At 44.0% G+C, this 21,757-nt stretch overlaps 1 protein-coding gene across 1 annotated transcript in view; it reads left to right on the top strand.

The window, feature by feature from the left end:
- Window positions 1–21,757, top strand: part of LOC137369737 (cadherin-2-like) — a 192,167-nt gene that overhangs the window by 116,870 nt on the left and 53,540 nt on the right. The window contains exons 4-7 of the mRNA XM_068031127.1: window positions 17,571–17,741; window positions 18,552–18,707; window positions 20,074–20,218; window positions 21,052–21,224. Coding sequence (XP_067887228.1) covers window positions 17,571–17,741; window positions 18,552–18,707; window positions 20,074–20,218; window positions 21,052–21,224 — 645 coding nt within the window. The remainder of the gene's footprint in view (window positions 1–17,570; window positions 17,742–18,551; window positions 18,708–20,073; window positions 20,219–21,051; window positions 21,225–21,757) is intronic.

Here is a 21,757-nt window from a genome sequence, read left to right as displayed (position 1 = left end):
CAATCCTTTCTCATTCTCTCTTTGCCGTCCTTGTATTCTTTTTCAGTTTCCTCCTGCGCACTCTATATTCTGCCTGATTTTTTGATTTGTATTTGATTGATTGTCATTCAGGGAGCGCTGGCTTTGGATGCTCCATCTTTCCTTATGGGAACCTTCTTGCTTTGTATCTGAAGAAACTCGACCTTGAAGGCCTGGCATTGTTCATTTATTTTCTTGGCCATCCTTTCTTTCCAGTCTACCTATTCAATCCCTTAAATCAATAGAATTTTCTCCAGTATTTTCACTGCTAATTTTTTCTGTTTCTTTCCATAACTGCTTTTAAAGCGAATTATATTATGATCGCTATTACCCAGATGTACCCCCCCACTGTAACACTGCCCTACTTCATTCCCCAGAACTAGATCCTGCACTGCTTCCATCCTCATTGGGCTCGAAACATACTGATTTAAAGAAGTTCTCTTGTACCCATTTTACAAATTCTTTACCCTCCTTGCCCTTTTATTCTGTTTATTTCCCATTCTATATTGAAGTAATTGAAGTGCCCTAGTATTACTGCTGTTTTTAAATTTCTCTGAAATTTGCTGACAGATTTGCTCTTCTGTCGTATTCTCGCCTTTTGGGTATCTTTAGTGAATGCTGAGCAATGTAATAGTTCATTTTCTGTTCCTTAACTCTAATCAGATAGGTCCAGTCTTTGAACCTTGTTGTATATTGATCCTCCTGTAGAACTGTAATATTTTCCTTTGATCAATACTATGGCATCCCCATCTTTTCTCCTTCCCTAACCCCCGACCGAATGCATTGTAGCAGGAATGTTTAATTCCCAATCCTGTCTCTTTAAGCCAGGTCTTTCTACACTGTTCTTTGTTCTGTTGCTCTTTGTGCATAGAAAACTAGGAGGGGCATGTCTCCCTGCTGCTACGTCTGGTCCTTGTGCCAAATTAGTTTAAACCCTCCCTCATGGGACTGCACCGCGAGGACATTGGTCCCAGTTCTGTTCAGGTCCCAGAACTGGTCCCAATGCCCCAGGAATCTGAAGCCCTCCCTCCTACACCACGTCTCCAGCCATGCATCTACTTGTCTTACCTATAATAAAAACAAGAAATGCGGGAAATACTCAGGTCTGGCAGCATCTGTGGAGAGAGAGAAGCAGAGTTAACGTTTCAGGTCAGTGACCCTTCAGGGTTCTGAAGGGCCTGTTTCTGTGCTGTAAAACTCTATGACTCTATGTTGCACTGAGAGTAACCCAGAAATTACCATCTTTTCTTTCAACTTTTTTCCCCTCGCTCCTGAAAATCTATTTGTAGGACCACAAACCTCTTTCTGACCTACATTAGTTCTAACACGGGCTGTGACTTCTGGCTGTTCCCCTTCCTCCGCAGGATATCCTTTACCCTGGCACTGGAGGCATTTGGGACTCAACTCTGCAGTTGTATAAACATACAGTCCCCCCGATTATTGAATCCCCTGCATTTGTGTCCCTTTGTGAAGCCGAGTCTCTCTCGGTGCTGTGGATTTGTTTGACAGCGCTCCCCCAAGCTGCCCTCACCATCGCTGGTGTTCAACACTGAATGCCACTTAGACAGTGCCACCCTTCGAGGCGATTCCAGCACTGTCTGCTTCATCCACGTCCTCCTCCCCCAGTGGTCACCCACTCCCTCCCTCTCCTTCCAAACTCTATCTGCGGAGGGACTGCCTCAATGAATCACCACTATCGACAAAACATGCAGCTTCCTATGTACAGTGTAGTGTGTCGTGTCACCAGCTTAGAAGCTCTGAGCTCAAGCAGTTGGCAGTCCTTCCTGCATATGTAGTTTTCCAATACACACAGCACAGAATGTGCAGGCAATGGACCCCAGCTGTCTTAGTCTGTTAGCTAACAGTTCTTCCAAAATTTGTTCGGCTTTAAGGCTGTTTAACTGTTCAGTGAATGCTTAAAACTCTTAACCATTTTTTAAAAAAGCTCTTTAATAACATTCTTTTTTTTTAAAACTCACTATTTAAAAATGAAATTTAGCTTCTAAAACACTAACCAATAAAATAAATACTTACACTAACTTACACCTGCTGCTGCTGCTTGTGTTGTGATGTCACAGTTTGATTGTTCTGTCTGTTTTCGACCTCTTGCTGTGCTCTGTGATTGGCCGATCTTGCACGCACTGTTTATGTAACTGCTCCGAGAGGCCCCTAGCAATGCTATCGACATCAGAGCACTGAGTTTCTGCAATTGTAACAGCACCTCCTGTATTTTGATCAGTTAGAAGCCGAGCACCTGAGGAAAAGTTCTTTCCTAAAACTCTTCCCAATTCTCATCCTGATTTTCAAACCCTTCTGTGGCCTCGCCTAACTCTGTAACCTCCAGCACTACAACCCTCTGAGATCTCTGCGCTCCTCCAATTCTGGCCTCTTGAGCACCCCTAATTTTTAATCGCTCCACCATTGGCGACGGTGTCTTCAGCTGCCTGGGCCCTAAGCTCTGGAATTCCCTCCCTAAACCCCCTGCGCTTTGCGTCCTCCTCCTTGAAGACGCTCCTTAAAACCTACCTCTTTGACTTAGTTTTTGGTTGCCTGTTTCCTAATGTTTCCTTGTGTGGCTCGAAGTCAAATTTTGTCTGATCAGTCCTGTGATGTGCCTTGAGATGTTTCACTACATTAAAGGTGCTATATAAATGCAAGTTGGTGGTGGTTTCATTCATATAAACTAGAAAATTCCCAGTTTTGGCCTGGTCTGTGTGGAGTTGGCTGATCATTACCAGAGCAGATTGTGGCCACCACAGGCATCCTGTCTTGTGTGGGAGTGTTGGGAGTAATCGGCAACTGCTGCTGACTGAAATCCTATTGATGCAGGCGTTAAGTGATATGTGCAAATGGAAACCATCCCGTTCCAGCCCTTCCAGTCCATACATGCCTCTATGTACAACGGCATTGGAATTATACAGTACAGAAAGAAACCATTCAACCCAACTGCTCCATGCCAGCATTGATCCTTGACATAAGTTTCTTCCCACCTTTTTTCATCTTCGTCAGTCATGGCTTAGTGGGTAGCACTCCCGCCTCTGAGGTTAGAAGATGGTGGGTTCAAGGCCCACTCCAGGACTTGAGCTCAAAACTCCCCGTGCAGTACTGAGAGTGCTGCACTGTCCACAGGTGCTGTCGTTTGGATGAGATGTTAAAATGAGGCCCCATGTGATTTAGAAGGGTTGATTTGATTGCAGTTTGATATATATCAACGGGAACTCACAGAATCACAGAATAATACAGTGCAGAAGAGGCCCTTCGGCCCATCGAGTCTGCACTGATGCATTAAAGACACCTGACCAGTCAACCTAATCCCATTTGCCAGCACTTGGCCCATAGCCTTGAATGTTATGACGTGCCAAGTGCTCATCCAGGCACTTTTTAAAGGATGTGAGGCAACCTGCCTCTACCACCCTCCCAGGCAGTGCATTCCAGACCGTCACCACCCTCTGGGTAAAAAAGTTCTTCCTCAAATCCCCCTTAAACCTCCCGCCCCTCACCTGAAACTTGCTTCCCCTCATAACTGACCCTTCAACTGAGGGGAACAGCTGCTCCCTATCCACCCTGTCCATACCCCTCATAATCTTGTACACCTCGATCAGGTCACCCCTCTGTCTTCTCTGCTCCAGCGGAAACACCCCAAGCCTATCCAACCTCTCTTCATAGCTTAAATGTTCCATCCCAGGCAACATCCTGGTGAATCGCCTCTGCTCCCCTCCAGTGCAATCACATCCTTCCTATAATGTGGCGACCAGAATTGCACACAGTACTCCAGCTGTGGCCTTACCAAAGTTCTGTACAACTCCAACATGACCTCCCTGCTTTTGTAATCGATGCCTCGATTGATAAAGGCAAGTGTCCCATATGCCTTTTTTTTTTTAACCACCCCATTAACCTGCCCTTCTGCCTTCAGAGATCTATGGACAAACACGCCAAGGTCCCTTTGTTCCTTGGAACTTCCCAGTGTCAGGCCACTCATTGAATACTTCTGTGTCACATTCTTCTTATCTTCTCCTCTTCTTTGGCCTCCTTATCTCGAGAGACAATGGATAAGCACCTGGAGGTGGTCAGTGGTTTGTGAAGCAGCGCCTGGAGTGGCTATAAATGCCAATTCTAGAGTGACTGGCTCTTCCACAGGTGCTGCAGAGAAATTTGTTTGTCGGGGCTGTTACACAGTTGGCTCTCTCCTTGCGCCTCTGTCTTTTTTCCTGCCAACTACTAAGTCTCTTCGACTTGCCACACTTTAGCCCCGCCTTTATGGCTGCCCGCCAGCTCTGCCGATCACTGGCAACTGACTCCCACGACTTGTGATCAATGTCACAGGATTTCATGTCGCGTTTGCAGACGTCTTTATAGCGGAGACATGGATGGCTGGTGGGTCTGATACCAGTGGCGAGCTCGCTGTACAATGTGTCTTTGGGGATCCTGCCATCTTCCATGCGGCTCACATGGCCAAGCCATCTCAAGCGCTGTTAACTCAGTAGTGTGTATAAGCTGGGGATGTTGGCCGCCTCGAGGACTTCTGTGTTGGAGATACGGTCCTGCCACCTGATGCCAAGTATTCTCCGGAGGCAGTGAAGATGGAATGAATTGAGACGTCGCTCCTGGCTGACATACGTTGTCCAGGCCTCGCTGCCAAAGAGCAAGGTACTGAGGACACAGGCCTGATACACTCGGACTTTTGTGTTCTTTTGTGTCACATTACTCCTTCCAAAACGTATCACCTCACTTTTCAGGGTTAAATTTCATCTGCCACTTTTCTGCCCATTTGACCATCCCGTCCTATATCTTCCTGTAACCCAAGACACTCAACCTCACTGTTAACCAATCTTTGTGTCATCTGCAAACTTACTGATCCTACCCCCCACGTAGTCGTCTGCCGTTTATATAAATGACAAACAATGGGGGACCCAGCACAGATCCCTGTGTTACGCCACTGGACACTGGCTTCCAGTCAGTAAAGCAGCCGTCTGTCATCACTCTCTGTCTCCTACAGCTAAGCCAATTTTGAATCCACCTTATCAAGTTACCTTGTATCCCATGTGCATTTGCTTTCTTGATAAGTCTCCCGTGTGGGACCTTGTCAAAGGCTTTGCTGAAATCCATGTAAACTACATCAACTGCACTACCCTCATCTACACACCTGGTCACATGCTCAAAAAATTCAATCAAATTTGTTAGGCATGACCTCCCTCTGACAAAGCCATGCTGACTATTCCTAATCAAATTTTGCCTCTCCAAGTGGAGGTAGATTCCTTCTCCTTCAGAATTTTCTCCAATAGTTTCCCTACCACTGACGTGAGACTCACTGGTCTGCAGTTCCCTGGCTTATCTCTACAACCTTTCTTAAATAGTGGGACCACATTAGCTGTTCTCCAGTCCTCTGGCACCTCCCCTCTGACCAGGGAGGAATTAAAAATTTCGGTCAGAGCCCCTGCAATCTCCATCCTCTCCTCCCACAGCATCCTGGGACACAAATTGTCCGGACCTGGAGATTTGTCCACTTTTAAGCCTTCCAAAACCTCCCAATACCTTGTCACTTCCTATGACAATTTGCTCAAGAACCTCACAGTCTCTCTCTCTCTCTAGCTCTCAGTTCCAGATCTACATCCTCATTTCTCTTGGGTGAAGACAGATGTGAAGTATTCGTTCAACACCCTACCAATGTCCTCTGGCTCCACCCACAGATTTCCCCCTTGGTCCCTAATCGGTCCAACTCTTGCCCTGGTTATCCTCTTCCCATTGATATACTTATGGAATATCTTGGAATTTTCCCTACTTTTACCAGCCAGAGCTTTCTCATATCCCTTCTTTGCTTTCTTAAGATAGAACTTCTTAACTGATAGAATACATAGAGAGAAATGACTGCAGAGTCTAGGACTTGGGGGTAAAGCCTAAAAGTTGGGGCCAGACCTTTCAGGAGTGGAATTAGGAAACCTTTCTGCACGTAGAAGTTTGGAATTTTCTTCTACAAATGGCAATTGATGCTAGATCAATTAATTAATTCTTGGGAGATTGATTTTTCTTTTGTTGGTCTAAGATTATAAAGGATACATAATGTATGAATTCGGAGCAGGAGTAGGCCACTCAGCCCCTCGAGCCTGCTCCTTCATTCAACTCCGTCATGGCTGATGTGATTGGATGTGGGACAAAGTTGGCTGAATGGAGTTAGGTCGCAGATCAGTCACGATCTCATTGAATGGCAGAACAGGCTTGAGGGACTAACTGGCCGCCTCCCTGTTCCGACAAGACTTCTAAGACTCTTTTCCATCAACATAGAAGTTCAGTTACCACCACTTCTTGAGCCAGGATTATTGAAGCACATATCTGGCTGTAATGAAAGTTTCCCTTTCACGCTGGTCTGCAGCAACCCATTGTTAGATGGGTGAAACCTCTGTCCTTTCACTTTCTGCTGCATTCCTTGACGCTTAATAGACAACTAGCCCCTGAGGTAAAGTGGCACAGTCCAGTGCATGTCTAAGACTTGAACATTTGACTGTGCTGTACTTTATTGAGCTGAACTTGATTCTGTGTCAAATGGAAACCAAATTGAAACTGTCTGGGATTCCATCGCTTAAAAGAACTGACAGCATAAATCTAGACTTTAATTTATGTTGTATTTTAGTTGCTAATTTAGGATATTGGAAATTTGCATCACATTCCATCAACCAGCTCCAATTCTTTCGATTTGTACTTGCAAGTACTGGCCGGTAGTGATACTGGCCGGTGCAAATTTATAAGCTTTTTGTACACGTTGCATATAAGTAATATATAACGTTGCTCAAAGGAATTGCTCAGTGCTGGTATCAAAAAGTAATTCAGGAGAAGTTAGAATGTGGAACTTGCTTCCGCAAGGACTAGTCGTGGTGAATAGTATCAAAGTATTTAAGAGGAAGCTGGATGAGTGCATGAGGGAGAAAGGGAAAGAAGGATATGTTGATTGGGTGGGAGGAAGCTCATATGGCGCATAAACACCAGCATAGACCAGTTGGGCCAAATGGTCTGTTTCTGTGCTGTAAATACTATTTCATGGTTTATTGGAACAGAGTCACAGGAACTCTGAAGCCCACATGTGGCTCTTGGCCTCTAGAAGGAGGGATTCATACTGAGACATGAAACCAGGTTTGCTTCATATGATGAAACCACAAATAGTCATTATTTTCAGATCAATCCCCCACATTACTTTGACTGTATATTCCTCAATTCTTAACTCATTGTAAGGATAAATCTCCTGCTTCAGTCTTGCTTTCTCCTCTCTGCTTTGTTGCACTGTGAATAAATTAGAGGATAAGTGTAGTTATGCTCGGTCTGTTTTCAGCGATGAATTGGAAGAACATGAGTTTCTACTTAGACACTGAAGCTCATTGTAAATCTGCCAAATGTTACTGGACAGCTGAGGGCACTATTTGTCAGCTGCAACGACGCCACCCCCAGCCCCCACCTCCTCCGGAGAGCTGTAGTAAGACTGTAGGGACCTCGCAAATAGGGTTTCAAAGAAATAAAAACCTGTGGTGGTTGGTGCTGCACTCTGGCAGAGTAACACTCGTGATGAAGAGGAAAACTTTCCCCATTGTATTTTTTGCAGCGCTGTATGTAGAATGATGTAACACAGGAGGAGGCCATTCAGCCCTTAATTTCTATTACAACCAGGTGAGAAAGGTGTCGAGGGTTCCCTTTCAGCCGTCACCTGGTCTTACTGTAACAGGATTTACTTTTAAACAGTCTTTTTAGTTCCCTCTTGGTGAATCCTTGTTCATTGCTTTCCAATTATAAGACAAAGAAACCAGCACAAACAGGCTTTCTTAAATTTAAACTTTTCTTCTTTAAACCTATTTAACTTTAAACTCGGTTGACTCCTATGGATGCACGACACGCCCACGCTGACATGTATACGTGATACACCCATGCAAATAGAGACAGAAAAGAGCAGAAGAAAAATAAAGTGGAATGTTTGAGGCAAAATCTGAAGAGTTGTTACGGTTCTTCGAGCTCACTGTAGAGTCCTTGATTGTAGGTAGATCTTGCTTTTTGTTGGGGCCCAGTATTCTTCTTAAACCTTGTTTGCTGTAGGAGACTTTTCTCTCTTGAGGTTCATGTGTCTTCAGTGGATTCGGACTCTTGTGAGAAAGATGGGAGCAGACAGGAAAGAGATCTTCAGTCCAGGAGCAAACAGACACTCTGTCCAAACGGTACAAATTCAAAAAACTCAAGTTGCCCCGGCTGACCGTATCCATTTGTGTATTCAGCCATCTTAAGTCAACCTGGAATGTGAGCTCCCCCACCTTCAATGTCTGGTGATCAAAAGTCCATTGTGGGTTGAATGTGTCGGAATGGCTGCTTTGTCCTTGCAAACACTTCTGTTAATATACAAATGTCTTTTCCGGCCACAGCTGATCTGTTTAACAAGTCCTTTCGTCTCTCCAGTGACGGTTTAAAATCAATGTTCATGACAAAATTAATGTGCCTCATTCTTGGCAGGTGGGGACCTAGCATGACAGTTTGTGTTTCATCTTTTTTGCAAGAGCTATCCAATTAGTCCCACTCTTTTCCCTCCCCACCCGTTGTCTTAGTTTTCCTTTTCAAGTATTTATCCAATTTCTCATTGCAAGTTATTGAATCTGCTTCCACTGCCTGAAAAGGCAGTGCATTCCAGATCACAACAGCTCACTGTGTAGAATGGTCAACTGGGGCTCATTGGGCATCACTCTCTCCTCTGAATCAGGAACATTATGGGTTCAAGTCCCAATCCAGAGACTTGAGTGCACAAATCGCGGCTGACCCTCCAGTGCAGTACTGGGGGGAGTGCTGCACTGTCAGAGCTGCCATCCTTCGGGTGAGACATTAAACTGAGGCCCCGCCTGCCCCCTCTGGCTGCTATTTCGAAGAAGCGCAGAGTTGTCCCTGGGGCCTTGGCCAGTATTTATCCCTTAATCAACATCGCAAAAACAGATTATCTGGTTATCATATTGCTGTTTGTGGGAGCTGACTGTGTGCAAGTTGGCTGCTGTGTTTCCTTCATTAGAACAACAATGTAGTCACTGTTGTAGTCTCAAAGGAGCACAGGCATCACTCTCCATTAGCGAGAGACTGTTAGTAATTTATAGCTTGAGGGTCACCACTCTGCAAGTGTGGGGCAAGGTAAGGTGGCATGAACTATCACAGCCGATAACTGCAATTGAACACGCGCTATTGCTGTCTTTCTGCATCACACTCTAGCTGTCTAGCCAACTGAGCTAACTGACCCCCACCCGTCCAGTGACTACACTTCAAAAGGTATGTCATTGTTTGGAACGCACTTTGGGATGTTCTGTGGTTGTGAAAGGTGTGTGAGCCTTTTTACATTTGATTAAAGTTGTATTTTTTTTTTATTTCCAAAATATACTTTATTCATAAAAATCTGTAAAAATTACATTGCCAAACAGTTTCAAAAAATACAAACATTGCAAGGGAGATCAGTTTCCTTCACTACTGTCATGAGTTTCTTCACAACCCTTCCATTTCGTAATTGTCATGCCAATTACAGTTTTACATTTACAGCAAATGAAAATATCAATGATACAGTTCGAGGGGTTTCCCATGGATCCAGCCCCTCAGTTCAGCTTGGTGGGGGAACCTTACACTGTGGTCTTTCTCCATTGAGCCTTTGCTGCTGCTGCCCCAAGCTTTAATGCGTCCCTCAGCACGTAGTCCTGGACCTTGGAATGTGCCAGTCTGCAACATTGGGTGGTGGACAACTCTTTGCGCTGGAAGACCAGCAAGTTTCGGGCAGACCAAAGGGCGTCTTTCACCGAATTGATAGTCCTCCAGCAGCAGTTGATGTTTATCTCGGTGTGCGTCCCTGGGAACAGCCCGTAGAGCACAGACTCCTGTGTTACAGAGCTGCTTGGGATGAACCTCGACAAAAACCACTGCATCTCTTTCCACACCTGCTTTGCAAAGATACATTCCAGGAGGAGGTGGGCGACCGTCTCTTCCCCACCACAGCCAACGCGGGGGCACTGTGCGGAGGGGGCGAGACTTCGGGTGTGCATGAAGGATCTGACGGGGAGGGCCCTTCTCACCACCAGCCAAGCTACGTCTTGGTACTTGTTTGAAAGTTCTGGTGATGAGGCATTCCGCCAAATGACTTTGACGATCTGCTCGGGGAACCATCCGACAGGATCCACCGTCTCCTTTTCCCGTAGGGCCTTGAGGACATTCCGTGCAGACCACTGCCTGATGGACCGGTGGTCAAAGGTGTTTTCCCGCAGAAAGTGCTCCATGAAGGATAGGTGGTACGGCACGGCCCAACTGCATGGAGCGTTCCGCAGCAATGTGACCAGGTCCATCCTTCGCAACACCGGGGACAGATAGAACCTCAGCACGTAGTGACACTTGGAGTTTGCGTACTAGAGATCTACACACCGCTTGATGCAGCCGCACAAGAAGGTGGTCATCAGGATGAGGGCCACGTTGGGTACATATTTCCCGCCCTTGTCCAGAGATTTGAACATCGTGTCCCTCCGGACCCGGTCTATTTTAGATCCCCAGATGAAGCGGAAAATGGCTCGGGTGACTGCCACGGCGCAGAAGTGGGGAAGTTGTATTATCTCACCTCTGGTTATTTTGCCAATCACCTTAAATCTGTGTCCTCCTGGTTACGGCCCCCCCCCCCCCCCCCCCCCCCCGGACAACGGAAACATCTTCCTGGTGATGCTGCATTTATCATTGAACAACAGAAAGTGTTTTAAAATCCAGTTACTGAAAATCGGAGTTGACCTCATTCTAAAAGTTGGTGTAAGACTTGAAAGCCTTCAGACTGCGCTTATTTTCTCTGAAGGCTGTTTACATACTTCAGTTATCTTTTGGTTTTGTTCTATGTTTAAGGCTGTCAAGGGATGTGTTTGGTGCTGACACTGTGTATAATCCAGCTGTTTTGTGTAGAGGATGTTTATTTGGTCTGTGACAGAAACCAAATGCTTTTCACATCGTTTACTAGCAAAAAGGGCATTGATGGAATCAGTAAATATTTAAATTCTTGATTTGAGCAACTTTGTAATGGCCCTAAACTTCCGATGACTCTTTTTATATCTGGCGACATCCTATTTTTAGCCTTAGTTGATAGGACATTAATTAACAATCAGGTTGCAGTGACAACTGAGAAAGTTCTCCCAGCTGTCTTGATTCAGCAGTGCACATTTTTGACTATGGTGTGATGCAGCTGCAAATTTATTTGACTTTTTCCAGCGTTTAAAAAGCCACAACATTGAATTTTGGCAAGAGGTTGGGGTTTCATGCTTTCTATTTTCCCAAATGTCAAAACTGAAACAATTTACCCTTGCATAATCACCTTTTGTCATTTAACCACAGGCCCTTTCCCGGACACCCTCCCTTTGCCTTGTCTGTTTCAGTTGCTTAAAAGCTATTCATCTCTTTCATCATCTCGCTCTTCTGAAAGAAACAGGGGCATGACCTTAAAATTAGAGTCAGGGGTGATGTCAGGAGGCACTTCTTTACAGAGTAGTGGAAATCTGGGACCCTTCTCAAGAAAGCTGTTGAGGCTGGGGGTCAACTGAAAATTTCCAAACTCATTTGAATTCTGTTGGGTAAGAATATGAAGAGTTATGGAGTCAAAGTGGCTCAATGGAGTCGTTTCAGATAGGCCGTGTTCGAATTGAACGGTCTCCTTTTCCTGTGTTTCTAGATCATTGCTCTGAAATGTTGACTTTGGATTTGTATACTGCCTTTAACATAGCAAAACATCCCAAAGGCGCTTCTCGGGAGCATTTTATCAAATAAAATTTGGTATTAAGAAATGTAGAGCGATATTAAGACATGACCCAAAGCTAGGATCAAAGAAGTAGGTTTTAAGGAGGAGATGGAGGCAGAGGGGTTTATGGAGGGAATTCTAGAGCTGAGAGGGCCTCTGCAGCGGAAGGCACGGTTGCCAAAGGTCAAGTGATGAAAATCAAAGATCTGCAAGAGGCCAGAATTGGAGGAGTGCAGAGATCTCTGAGGGCTAGAGGAGGTTCGGTTTGGGGAGGGGATGAAGCCATGGTGGGATCTGAAAACATGGATGCGAATGTTAAAATCGAGAGGTTGCTGGACTGGGAGCCAATGTAGATCAGTCAGCACAGGAATAATGGGTGCAGGGATTTGAGTAGCATCCTGAAGGCTTGGGTATTAATGGAGGGTAAGAGACTGACCAGGAATGAATGTCTGAACCCTTATCTAGAGGTATTGCGTTGGATGAGTTATTTGGGAATGATGGTGTTCCAGAGGTGAAACTAAACATATGGTGGGATAGCTCTCTTATCTGCCAACGTTCACCTCTAAATATTCTGTGAACTAATTCCCAAATGTCCTCTGCAATTCTTTCATTCAGCAATGTTGCAATTATGTTCCCATTCTTCAATAAATGTGACTTATTCTTTTAGTTCTGACATCAGGTTATATCTTAAATGTTAATATTGATGCTGATTTGGACTATGTATTTGGAGTGTTCTATATTTGTTTCAAATTTCAAGTGATTTCTTTTATTTCTCTTGCTGTACTCTCCGAGTTGGCAACAATCCCCTCCTTCTTTCCCTTCTCCTTTCTCTCCAGAAGACCACCTGCTGAACATGCTTGGGGCTATTTTCTCCTGGAAAGAAAACGGCCGAGAGGTGACCCGATCACTTATAAAATTCTGATTGAGTTCAATAGGCTGGACTTGAAGATGTTTTCACTTGGGGGAGGTCAAAACTCGGGGCAATAAACACTGTTCCTGCACAGCCGCCTAGCAAGTAACGCACAGTCCTCGCTCTTTAAAATAGCGAGCGTACAGCAGCTACACAAAAAAAAAAAGTCAAGAAACCGTGCATTAAAAAAACTGGTAGCACACCAGAGCGGAATTTTACAGAGGACATTACCATAAATCTAAACTGTCATTAACACTAAAATTCAATCAGGAATTCAACAGAAAAACTACTTTATCCAGAGAGTGGTGTGAATTTGGAACTCGCTATCACATGGGGTAATTGAGGGGAATAGCATAGATGGATTTAAAGGGAATCCCTTTTTGTCTTTCCATTCCTGAGCTCCGGAATTAATCCTTCTCCCTGGCAGCTGTCTGAGACGAAACCAGACTCTTCTCAACCTTTGGCGTTGTAATTGACCCCGAGGTGAGCTTCCAACCATATATCCATGCAATCTCTTCAGACTGCCTATTTCCACCTCCATAACATCACCTGTCTCTGACCCTGCCTTAGCTCATCTGCTGAAACCCTCATCCATTCCTTTGTTACCTCTAACCTTCACTCTTCCAATGCACTCCTGGCTGATCTCCCACATTCTACTTTCCGTAAACTTGAGGTCATCCAAAACTCTGCTACCCGTGTCCTTATGCACGCCAAGTCTCATTCACCTATTACCCCTGTGCTTGCTGACCTACATCGGCTCCCGGTCAAGCAACTCCTTGATTTATAAAAAAATTCTCATCCTTGTTTTCAAATCCCACCATGGCCTGGCTGCTCCCTACCTCTGTAATCTCTTCCAGCCCCAGAACCATCTGAGATCTCTGCGCTTCTCCAATTCCGGCCTCTTGCGAATCCACAATTTCCAATCACTTTTCCATTAGTGGGTGTGCCTTCAGTTGCCTGGATCCCATGCTCTGGAATTCCCTTCCTGAAGCTCTCCTCTGCTCAACTTCTCTAAGATGTTTGTTAAACCAACCTCTTCGGCCAAATTTTTGGTCATTTGCCTTCATGTTACTTTATGTGGCCTGGTGTCGAATTTTTTGCTTTATGAAGTTCCTGTGAAAACGCCTTGGGATTTTTTATTACATTGAAGACGTTATATAACCATAAGTTGCTGATGAAGCTAGATAAGCACATGAAGACCAGAATAGAAGTTTATGTTAATGGGGTTGCATTCTGAATGGTCAAATGGAGTTCCAAAGAGCCCTCAGGGTTCATGTACATAAATCATTAAAGTTTTGTGAACAATATAAAAATATAATATGAAATGATAGCCTTTAAATCTAGAGGGCAAGGGGGTGGAAGTCATGCTTCAGCTATGCAAAGCCCTGGTTAGACCACATCTCAAACTGTGAGCATATTAGGAAGGAGGGTATTGTCTTTGAAGGGAGTGCAGTGTAAATTTACGTGACTGATATCTATCTGGACTCTAGGATTAAATTACAAGGGGAAAGTACACAAACTAGGATAAAAGCAAAATACTGCGGACAGTGGAAATCTGAAATAATAACAAAGTGCTGGAAATACTTGACAGGTCTGTGGAGACAGAAACCGAGTTAACGTTTCCGGTCAGACTTGGAATGTTGAAGGTTTAAGGGTTGGTTTGATCAAAGTTTTCAAGCTATTAAGGGGAACAGATGGGGTAGACAGACAAACTATTACCGCTGGTTGGGGAGTCTAGAACTAGGGGACATAGCCTAAAAATTAGAACCAGACCTTTTTCAGGCATGAAATTAGGGAACACTTCCACACACACAGGGCTGGATTTTTTTTTCTGTCCTGGAGGTGGGTGCAGAAAATGGCGCCTGCCGCGATTATTTGGTGGGAGGCTACTTAGCATATTCACGGCGGCCAATCACGTGGTGGGGACGGCATTGGCGATGCTGTTACCTGATGTGGGGATCTGGTGATGGCGCCATTTTTAAAAGGCTGCCAGCCCTGCAGACAGCTCAACAAAAATGCAGAGTTGGCCCCTTGCCCACCTCTGTGCCAGCTTTCCCTGGACGGGAAGAAAGACTGGGCCCGGCAATCCCGGCGTCTGGTTGCGTGGTGGCTGCTGCCGCTCCGATTCTCTGGCTCCCCTGCAACGGAACCCAATGTCACGCTGGGAACTAAATCCAACCCAAAGGGTGGTCGAAGTTTAGAATTCTCTTCTGCAAATGGCTATTGATACTAGATCAGTTGTTTTAATTTTGAATCTGAGAATTTTATTAACGCAAGGTATTGAGGGATATGGGGCAAAGGCGGGTGTATGGTGTTGGGTCACAGATCAGCCAGGATCTTATTGAATGGCGGCGGGTCAGGCTTGAGGAGCTTATTGGCCTCCTGCTATTCCCGAAGTAGGATGGGGGAGAGGCTTGTGTGGAGCATAGACCTCAAGGCAACGAGTGGCCTGTTTCTGTGCTGCAGGGTCTTGTGTAATTACAAGACAGCGGATTATCAGATCAGCATTCAGATTAACACGTTGAACTTGGTCTGTACTTGTCTCTACAAACTTAAATCCCATTTCCAACCAAATGCTTCTCTAGTTCTTTATTTTAATCAATTCAGTAAAGGAAGAAAGGGAACGATTGGGAGAATTTCTTTTTGCCAAGGGTTGTTGGCACATGGAATCCTGTATCACTGGGTGGACTTGAGGTAGAAATCCCTGTCTTTTAAGGGAAGCAGAGGATGGCACAGGTCCATCAAGTGGCGGTCGGGGGAGAGGGGAACAGTGGGATTAGTGTCAAGCTGCTTCAGTAAAGAGCGGGTACCTACAGAAGAATGTATGGCCCTCTTTTGTGCTGTAAACATCTATTTACTCCAAGCGTGCACCATGTATTCACAATTTCCATCTCTTAATTTTAGCACTGCTTTTTTAAAAATTAAAATTCATCAAATAGCCTGTTTTTTACAAGCACTTCCCTCCAAATCATTTGTGAACAGTTAACAAGCTCAAAATCCAAGTCTGTAGCGTAGAGCGAACCATCTCCCTCCCCCCCCCCCCCCCCACCCAGCTAGGTCATAATTCCCATGTGCGGAATTCCATCTCCAATCTGAACTGCAAAGTTGGAAAAGGTCAAAATATTTGCTTAAAAGTCCGCTAAATCTCTAACATCTTCCAGTTCTGACAAAAGGTCATCGACCTGAAACATTAACACACCCTCACTTTTTTTTTTTCTCTCTCTCTCTACATTTAGAATTCTCTTCTGCAAATGGCTATTGATACTAGATCAGTTGTTTTAATTTTGAATCTGAGAATTTTATTAACGCAAGGTATTGAGGGATATGGGGCAAAGGCGGGTGTATGGTGTTGGGTCACAGATCAGCCAGGATCTTATTGAATGGCGGCGGGTCAGGCTTGAGGAGCTTATTGGCCTCCTGCTATTCCCGAAGTAGGATGGGGGAGAGGCTTGTGTGGAGCATAGACCTCAAGGCAACGAGTGGCCTGTTTCTGTGCTGCAGGGTCTTGTGTAATTACAAGACAGCGGATTATCAGATCAGCATTCAGATTAACACGTTGAACTTGGTCTGTACTTGTCTCTACAAACTTAAATCCCATTTCCAACCAAATGCTTCTCTAGTTCTTTATTTTAATCAATTCAGTAAAGGAAGAAAGGGAACGATTGGGAGAATTTCTTTTTGCCAAGGGTTGTTGGCACATGGAATCCTGTATCACTGGGTGGACTTGAGGTAGAAATCCCTGTCTTTTAAGGGAAGCAGAGGATGGCACAGGTCCATCAAGTGGCGGTCGGGGGAGAGGGGAACAGTGGGATTAGTGTCAAGCTGCTTCAGTAAAGAGCGGGTACCTACAGAAGAATGTATGGCCCTCTTTTGTGCTGTAAACATCTATTTACTCCAAGCGTGCACCATGTATTCACAATTTCCATCTCTTAATTTTAGCACTGCTTTTTTAAAAATTAAAATTCATCAAATAGCCTGTTTTTTACAAGCACTTCCCTCCAAATCATTTGTGAACAGTTAACAAGCTCAAAATCCAAGTCTGTAGCGTAGAGCGAACCATCTCCCTCCCCCCCCCCCCCCCCACCCAGCTAGGTCATAATTCCCATGTGCGGAATTCCATCTCCAATCTGAACTGCAAAGTTGGAAAAGGTCAAAATATTTGCTTAAAAGTCCGCTAAATCTCTAACATCTTCCAGTTCTGACAAAAGGTCATCGACCTGAAACATTAACACACCCTCACTTTTTTTTTTTTCTCTCTCTCTCTACATTTTTAAAAATCTGTACTTTTTCAAGGGATGTGTGGTTGATTAAAAAAACACTAAAATACAGCAGGAGTTTGTAACTGGTTGCAGTTTCTAGTAATAAAAGCAGGAAATGCTGGAAATACTCAGGTCTGCCAGCATCTGTGGAGTGAGAAACAGTTAGCATTTCAGATCCGTAACATTTCATCATAATTGTATCCAGTTAACCACAAGCACCATTATAATTTTTGATATCTAGAGGGGTAACTCCTCACTCTTGGTGAAGAGCTTTACTTGCTGGCTGTGGATGTCAGGAATTCAGGGGAACTGGAGGTTTGCAAATTATGAACTTGCCTGAATTCCCAGTACATTTTTTAACTCATCCCTGGGGTGTGAGCGTCACTGGCAAGGCCACTATTTATTGACCATTCCTAGTTGTGGTTGAGAAAGTGGTAGTGAGCCACTGCCTTGAACCGCTGCAGTTCAGGTGGTGATGCTCCCACAGTGCTGTTGCACTCTGTACAAGAGCAGCTCTACGTTGGAAGAATTGAAGACCAAATAATGTTGCCTATTATCTGTGATAAGCAAATGTATTCAGTCCAATTGAAATGTGCTAATTTTTGTTCCTTCCTTTTTTTTTTTGCATCTACAGAGCTGGAAGTCAAGTCGTGTTGTTCTGCCTCAGAACATTCCAGACATTGTGTTTCCGCAACTCCAACCAGAGCACCAGGGTCAGCTGAAACGGCAGAAGAGGGACTGGGTCATCCCTCCAATCAATGTGCCTGAAAACTCTCGTGGTCCTTTCCCACAGGAATTGGTCAGGGTAAGGGTCCTCTTTAGCTCATTGCCCCAATTGCGGACAGATACAAGGTTTGTAGAAGCCATGTTTGCTGAGTTGTATTGTGGGTGTTTTTTATTTAATGCAAGATTCTGGATGACCTTCACGCTTATTGGTTGAAGATGAATCATTAAATGAAAACCTCCTTGCATTCATGGGTGTAATTTTTTTCTAAATGCGCACACTATCCCTTCAAGCTGAAGGGATTTATTAACCTGTGCCCATTAACGCACATAACTCATAACAACCCAGAGTTGGTATTGTTGCTATAGTAACTAATGTATTTTTTATTGGTGTTATCTGTGTCTCAGCAGGTATCTCTCTTGCCTCTTGAGTCAGAAGTTTGTTGACTCAAGACCCATTCTAGAGACTTGAGCGCACTATCCAGGCTGATTACTCCCAATGCAGTACTGAGAGAGTGCTGCACTGTTGGAGGTGCTGCCTTTTGGATGAAATGTTAAACCAAGACCCCGTGGACCCTTTTGCTTGGACATAAAAAATGCCATGAGCACTATTGCGAGGAGGAAGGAGCAGGGGTGTTCTCCTGGTGCCCTGGCCAATATTTACCCCTCAACCAAATGTGGTCGTTTGTGCGTTGCTGTTTGTGGGATCTTGCTGTGCACAAATTGACTGTTGCGTTTCTTGCGTTACAATAATGACTGCACTTCAAAAGTACCTCACTGTCTGTAAAGTGCTCTGGGATGTCATAAGGATATGTCATATGAATCCAAGCTGTCTCTTCCTTTTTAGTAATTTAATGTCTCTTAAATATCTCTTTTCTCTCTGGATTTCCAGATCCGATCTGATCGTGATAAAAACCGTTCGTTACGCTACAGTGTTACAGGACCAGGAGCTGATCAACCACCTACTGGGATTTTCAGCATCAGTCCAATCTCTGGCGAGCTAGCTGTGATGAAGCCTTTAGATCGGGAGCAGATAGCTTCATATCATGTAAGTTTTTGATTGTAAATAAGATTTGAACGTGAGCGCTTTTGATGAGTAGATATGGAGAAACAATTTCCACTGGCAGGAGGGTCGGTAACCAGAGGACACAGATTTAAGACTATTGGCAAAAGAATCAGAGGAGAGATGAGAAATAGTTTTGCACACTGGAGGCTAATGGAATGCTATCCTTTTTATTACGAGAGGAATTGAAAATAAAAGTAAGAATGTTCTGCTTCAGTTATACAGGGCAATTGGTGAGACCACATTTCATACTGTGTGCAGTTTCACTCTCCTTACTTAAGGAAGGATGTAAATGCGTTGAAGGCGGTTCAGAGGAGGTTTACTAGATTGATACCTGGAATGAGTGGGTTGTCTTATGAGGAAAGGTTGGACAGACTGGGCTTGTTTTCACTGGAGTTTAGAAGAGTGAGGGGAGACTTGATTGAAGTTTATAAGATCCTGAGCAGTCTTGACAAGGTGGATGTGGGAGGATGCTTCCTCTTGCGGGCGAGTCCAGAACTAGGGGGCACTGTTTTAAAATTAGAGGTCGCCCTTTTGGGACAGATGGACAATTTTTTTTCTGAGGGTTGAGAGACTTTGGAACGCTCTCCGTCAAAAGGTAGTGGAGGTGGGATCATTGAATATTTTTAAGGCGGAGGTAGATAGATTGTTAGGCAAGGGAATCAAAGGTTATCAGGGATTGATGGGAGTGTGGAATTCAAAACGCAATCAGATCAGCTGTGATCTTATTGAATGGCAGAGCAGGCTAGAGGGGCCGAATGGCCTACTTCGGCTCCTAATTCGTACACTGAGTTGTGATCGGGAACATACTGCTTTAAAGGACAGGCGAAGCAGATTTAATCGTAATTTTCAAAAGAGAATTGGATAAATGATTGAAGGGAAAAGATTTTGCCAGGCACTAGGGAAAGAGCATGGGAGTGGGACTAACTGAAAAGCTCAACGAGCCAGCACAGGCACGATGGGATCCTTCTGTACTGTATCATTTTGTGTCTCTCAGAAGCAACTTTTAAATTTATCAAAGGAAAATCCATGGCTGTTAAGGGCCTAGTATTATCCACTCTAATAAGGTTTCACAGAAACTTTCTGAAAAGTTTTAGAATTTGTTTGGAAGTTTTTTTGAAATTTAAATCTCACTAAATGTTTATGCAACATCTTTTAATGTTGGGAAATATTAAACAATAAATGGAAAAGCCACTTCATTAGAATGTGAAAAAGGGAGTTTACACTATGCATTTTTTTTTTACCTCAAGCAATGAATGATATTTGTGGCCCAGTGTTTGGAAGTATTTTTAGTCTTGAGGTTATCCGTTGCTCTTTTAAATGGAGTATTGATGTGATTATTGTCTTGCAGCTGCGAGCCCATGCTGTAGACTTGAATGGTAATCAGGTGGAGAATCCTATTGACATAGTTATAAATGTCATTGATATGAATGATAATCGGCCAGAATTTCTGCATCAGGTTTGGAATGGCTCTGTCCCCGAAGGCTCAAAGCCAGGTAAAATTTGCTTAAATCCTTGGTTGTGGAAGACGCGAAATGTGTCTCAAATGCTGTCATTTATTTCGGTGGCTTCATTCGCAAGCACCATCCTCTGAACTGTGAAGGAGATATCCGCTATGTGACTTGCAAAGCCAACTTGCCATAATGGCGTTTTATCCTCTTTCATCTTGACCTTAATTGTGAAATGATTTTTTTTTTTCTTAAAATGAGTTTAGTGTAATCCTGAGCACCAGGACTGTTCCCTTTTATGTGGTTCATTCATGGGATGTGGGCATCGCTGGCAAGGTCAGCATTTATTGCCCTTGAGATGGTGGTGAGCCACCTTCTTGAATATAATGGAGTTTCTTGCTAGGGCATTTAAGAGTCAACCACATTGTTGTGGGTCTAGATTCGCATATAGACCAGACCGGATAAGGACTGCAGGTTTCCTTCCATAAAGGATATTCGTGAACCAGACAGCTTTTTGTGACAATCCAGTAGTTTCATGGTCACTATTACTGAGACTAGCCTTTTATTCTAAATTTATTAACGGAGTTTAAATTCCCTAGCTGCTGTGGTGAGATTTGAACTCATGACTCCAGATCTTTTAGCCCAAGCCTCTGGATTACTAGTCCAGTAACATAACCGCTAAGGTATTGTACTGTGTTCCTGGTGACTAAGTTAGGAAAAGTGCTCTTGATCATCTTGAAGAATTGATATGTTAGATAAGTGTATAAGATATATTACCACATGAATCAAGTCAAGTGTTTTTAAAGTAAACTTGTTTTAAGTTCTATATAAACAGTTTGGCTTCTATAGGAGATTCAGTTTTCATTTCTCTTTATTCCTAGGAACGTTTGTAATGACAGTAACTGCAGTTGACGCCGATGATCCCAATTCAGCCAATGGCATGTTAAGATACAAAATCCTTTCTCAAACGCCAAGCAGTCCTTCTGCGAATATGTTTACAATCAATAATGAGACTGGAGATATAATCACTGTAGCTGCTGGTCTTGACCGAGAGGTATTGTATATATCAGGAGAGAATGCAGCATCACTTGGTTTACAAAATATTCTGCGTGGAATAAATAAAAGCTGTCAGAGATTAATGTGTCTGCTTTTGCATGGCGACCGATCTTTAATTAAGAAACTTTTGGTCAGCAGCTCGACCTTATTCATTAACTAGCTTGCCTTAGGAAACATCCAGAAAGATTATGCTTAAAGCTTGTTTTCAATAGAAGCTGGTTCGGCCTCAGCTGCAGTATTGCGACCAGTTTTGGACACCACACGTTTTAAGAATGTAAGAAATAGGAGCAGCACTAGGCCATTCCACCATCTGAGCCTGTTCTGCCATTCATCAGATCATGTTTATCTATCTCAACTCCACTTTCCCATCCATAGCCCTTGATTCCCTTAATGCCACAATATCTATCAATCGCAGACTTGAATATACTTGACGACTGAGCATCCACTGCCATCTGGGGTAGAGAAAGATTCACAACCCTTTTGAGTGAAGAAATTTCTCCTCATCTCAATCCTAGATGGCCAACTCCTTAC

Source organism: Heterodontus francisci, chromosome 5 (assembly GCF_036365525.1).
Source record: "Heterodontus francisci isolate sHetFra1 chromosome 5, sHetFra1.hap1, whole genome shotgun sequence".
In the NCBI taxonomy this organism is placed as follows: Eukaryota; Metazoa; Chordata; class Chondrichthyes; order Heterodontiformes; family Heterodontidae; genus Heterodontus; species Heterodontus francisci.
The sequence above is the reverse complement of the archived record's forward strand: the minus strand, read 5'-3'. Positions and strand labels throughout refer to the sequence as shown.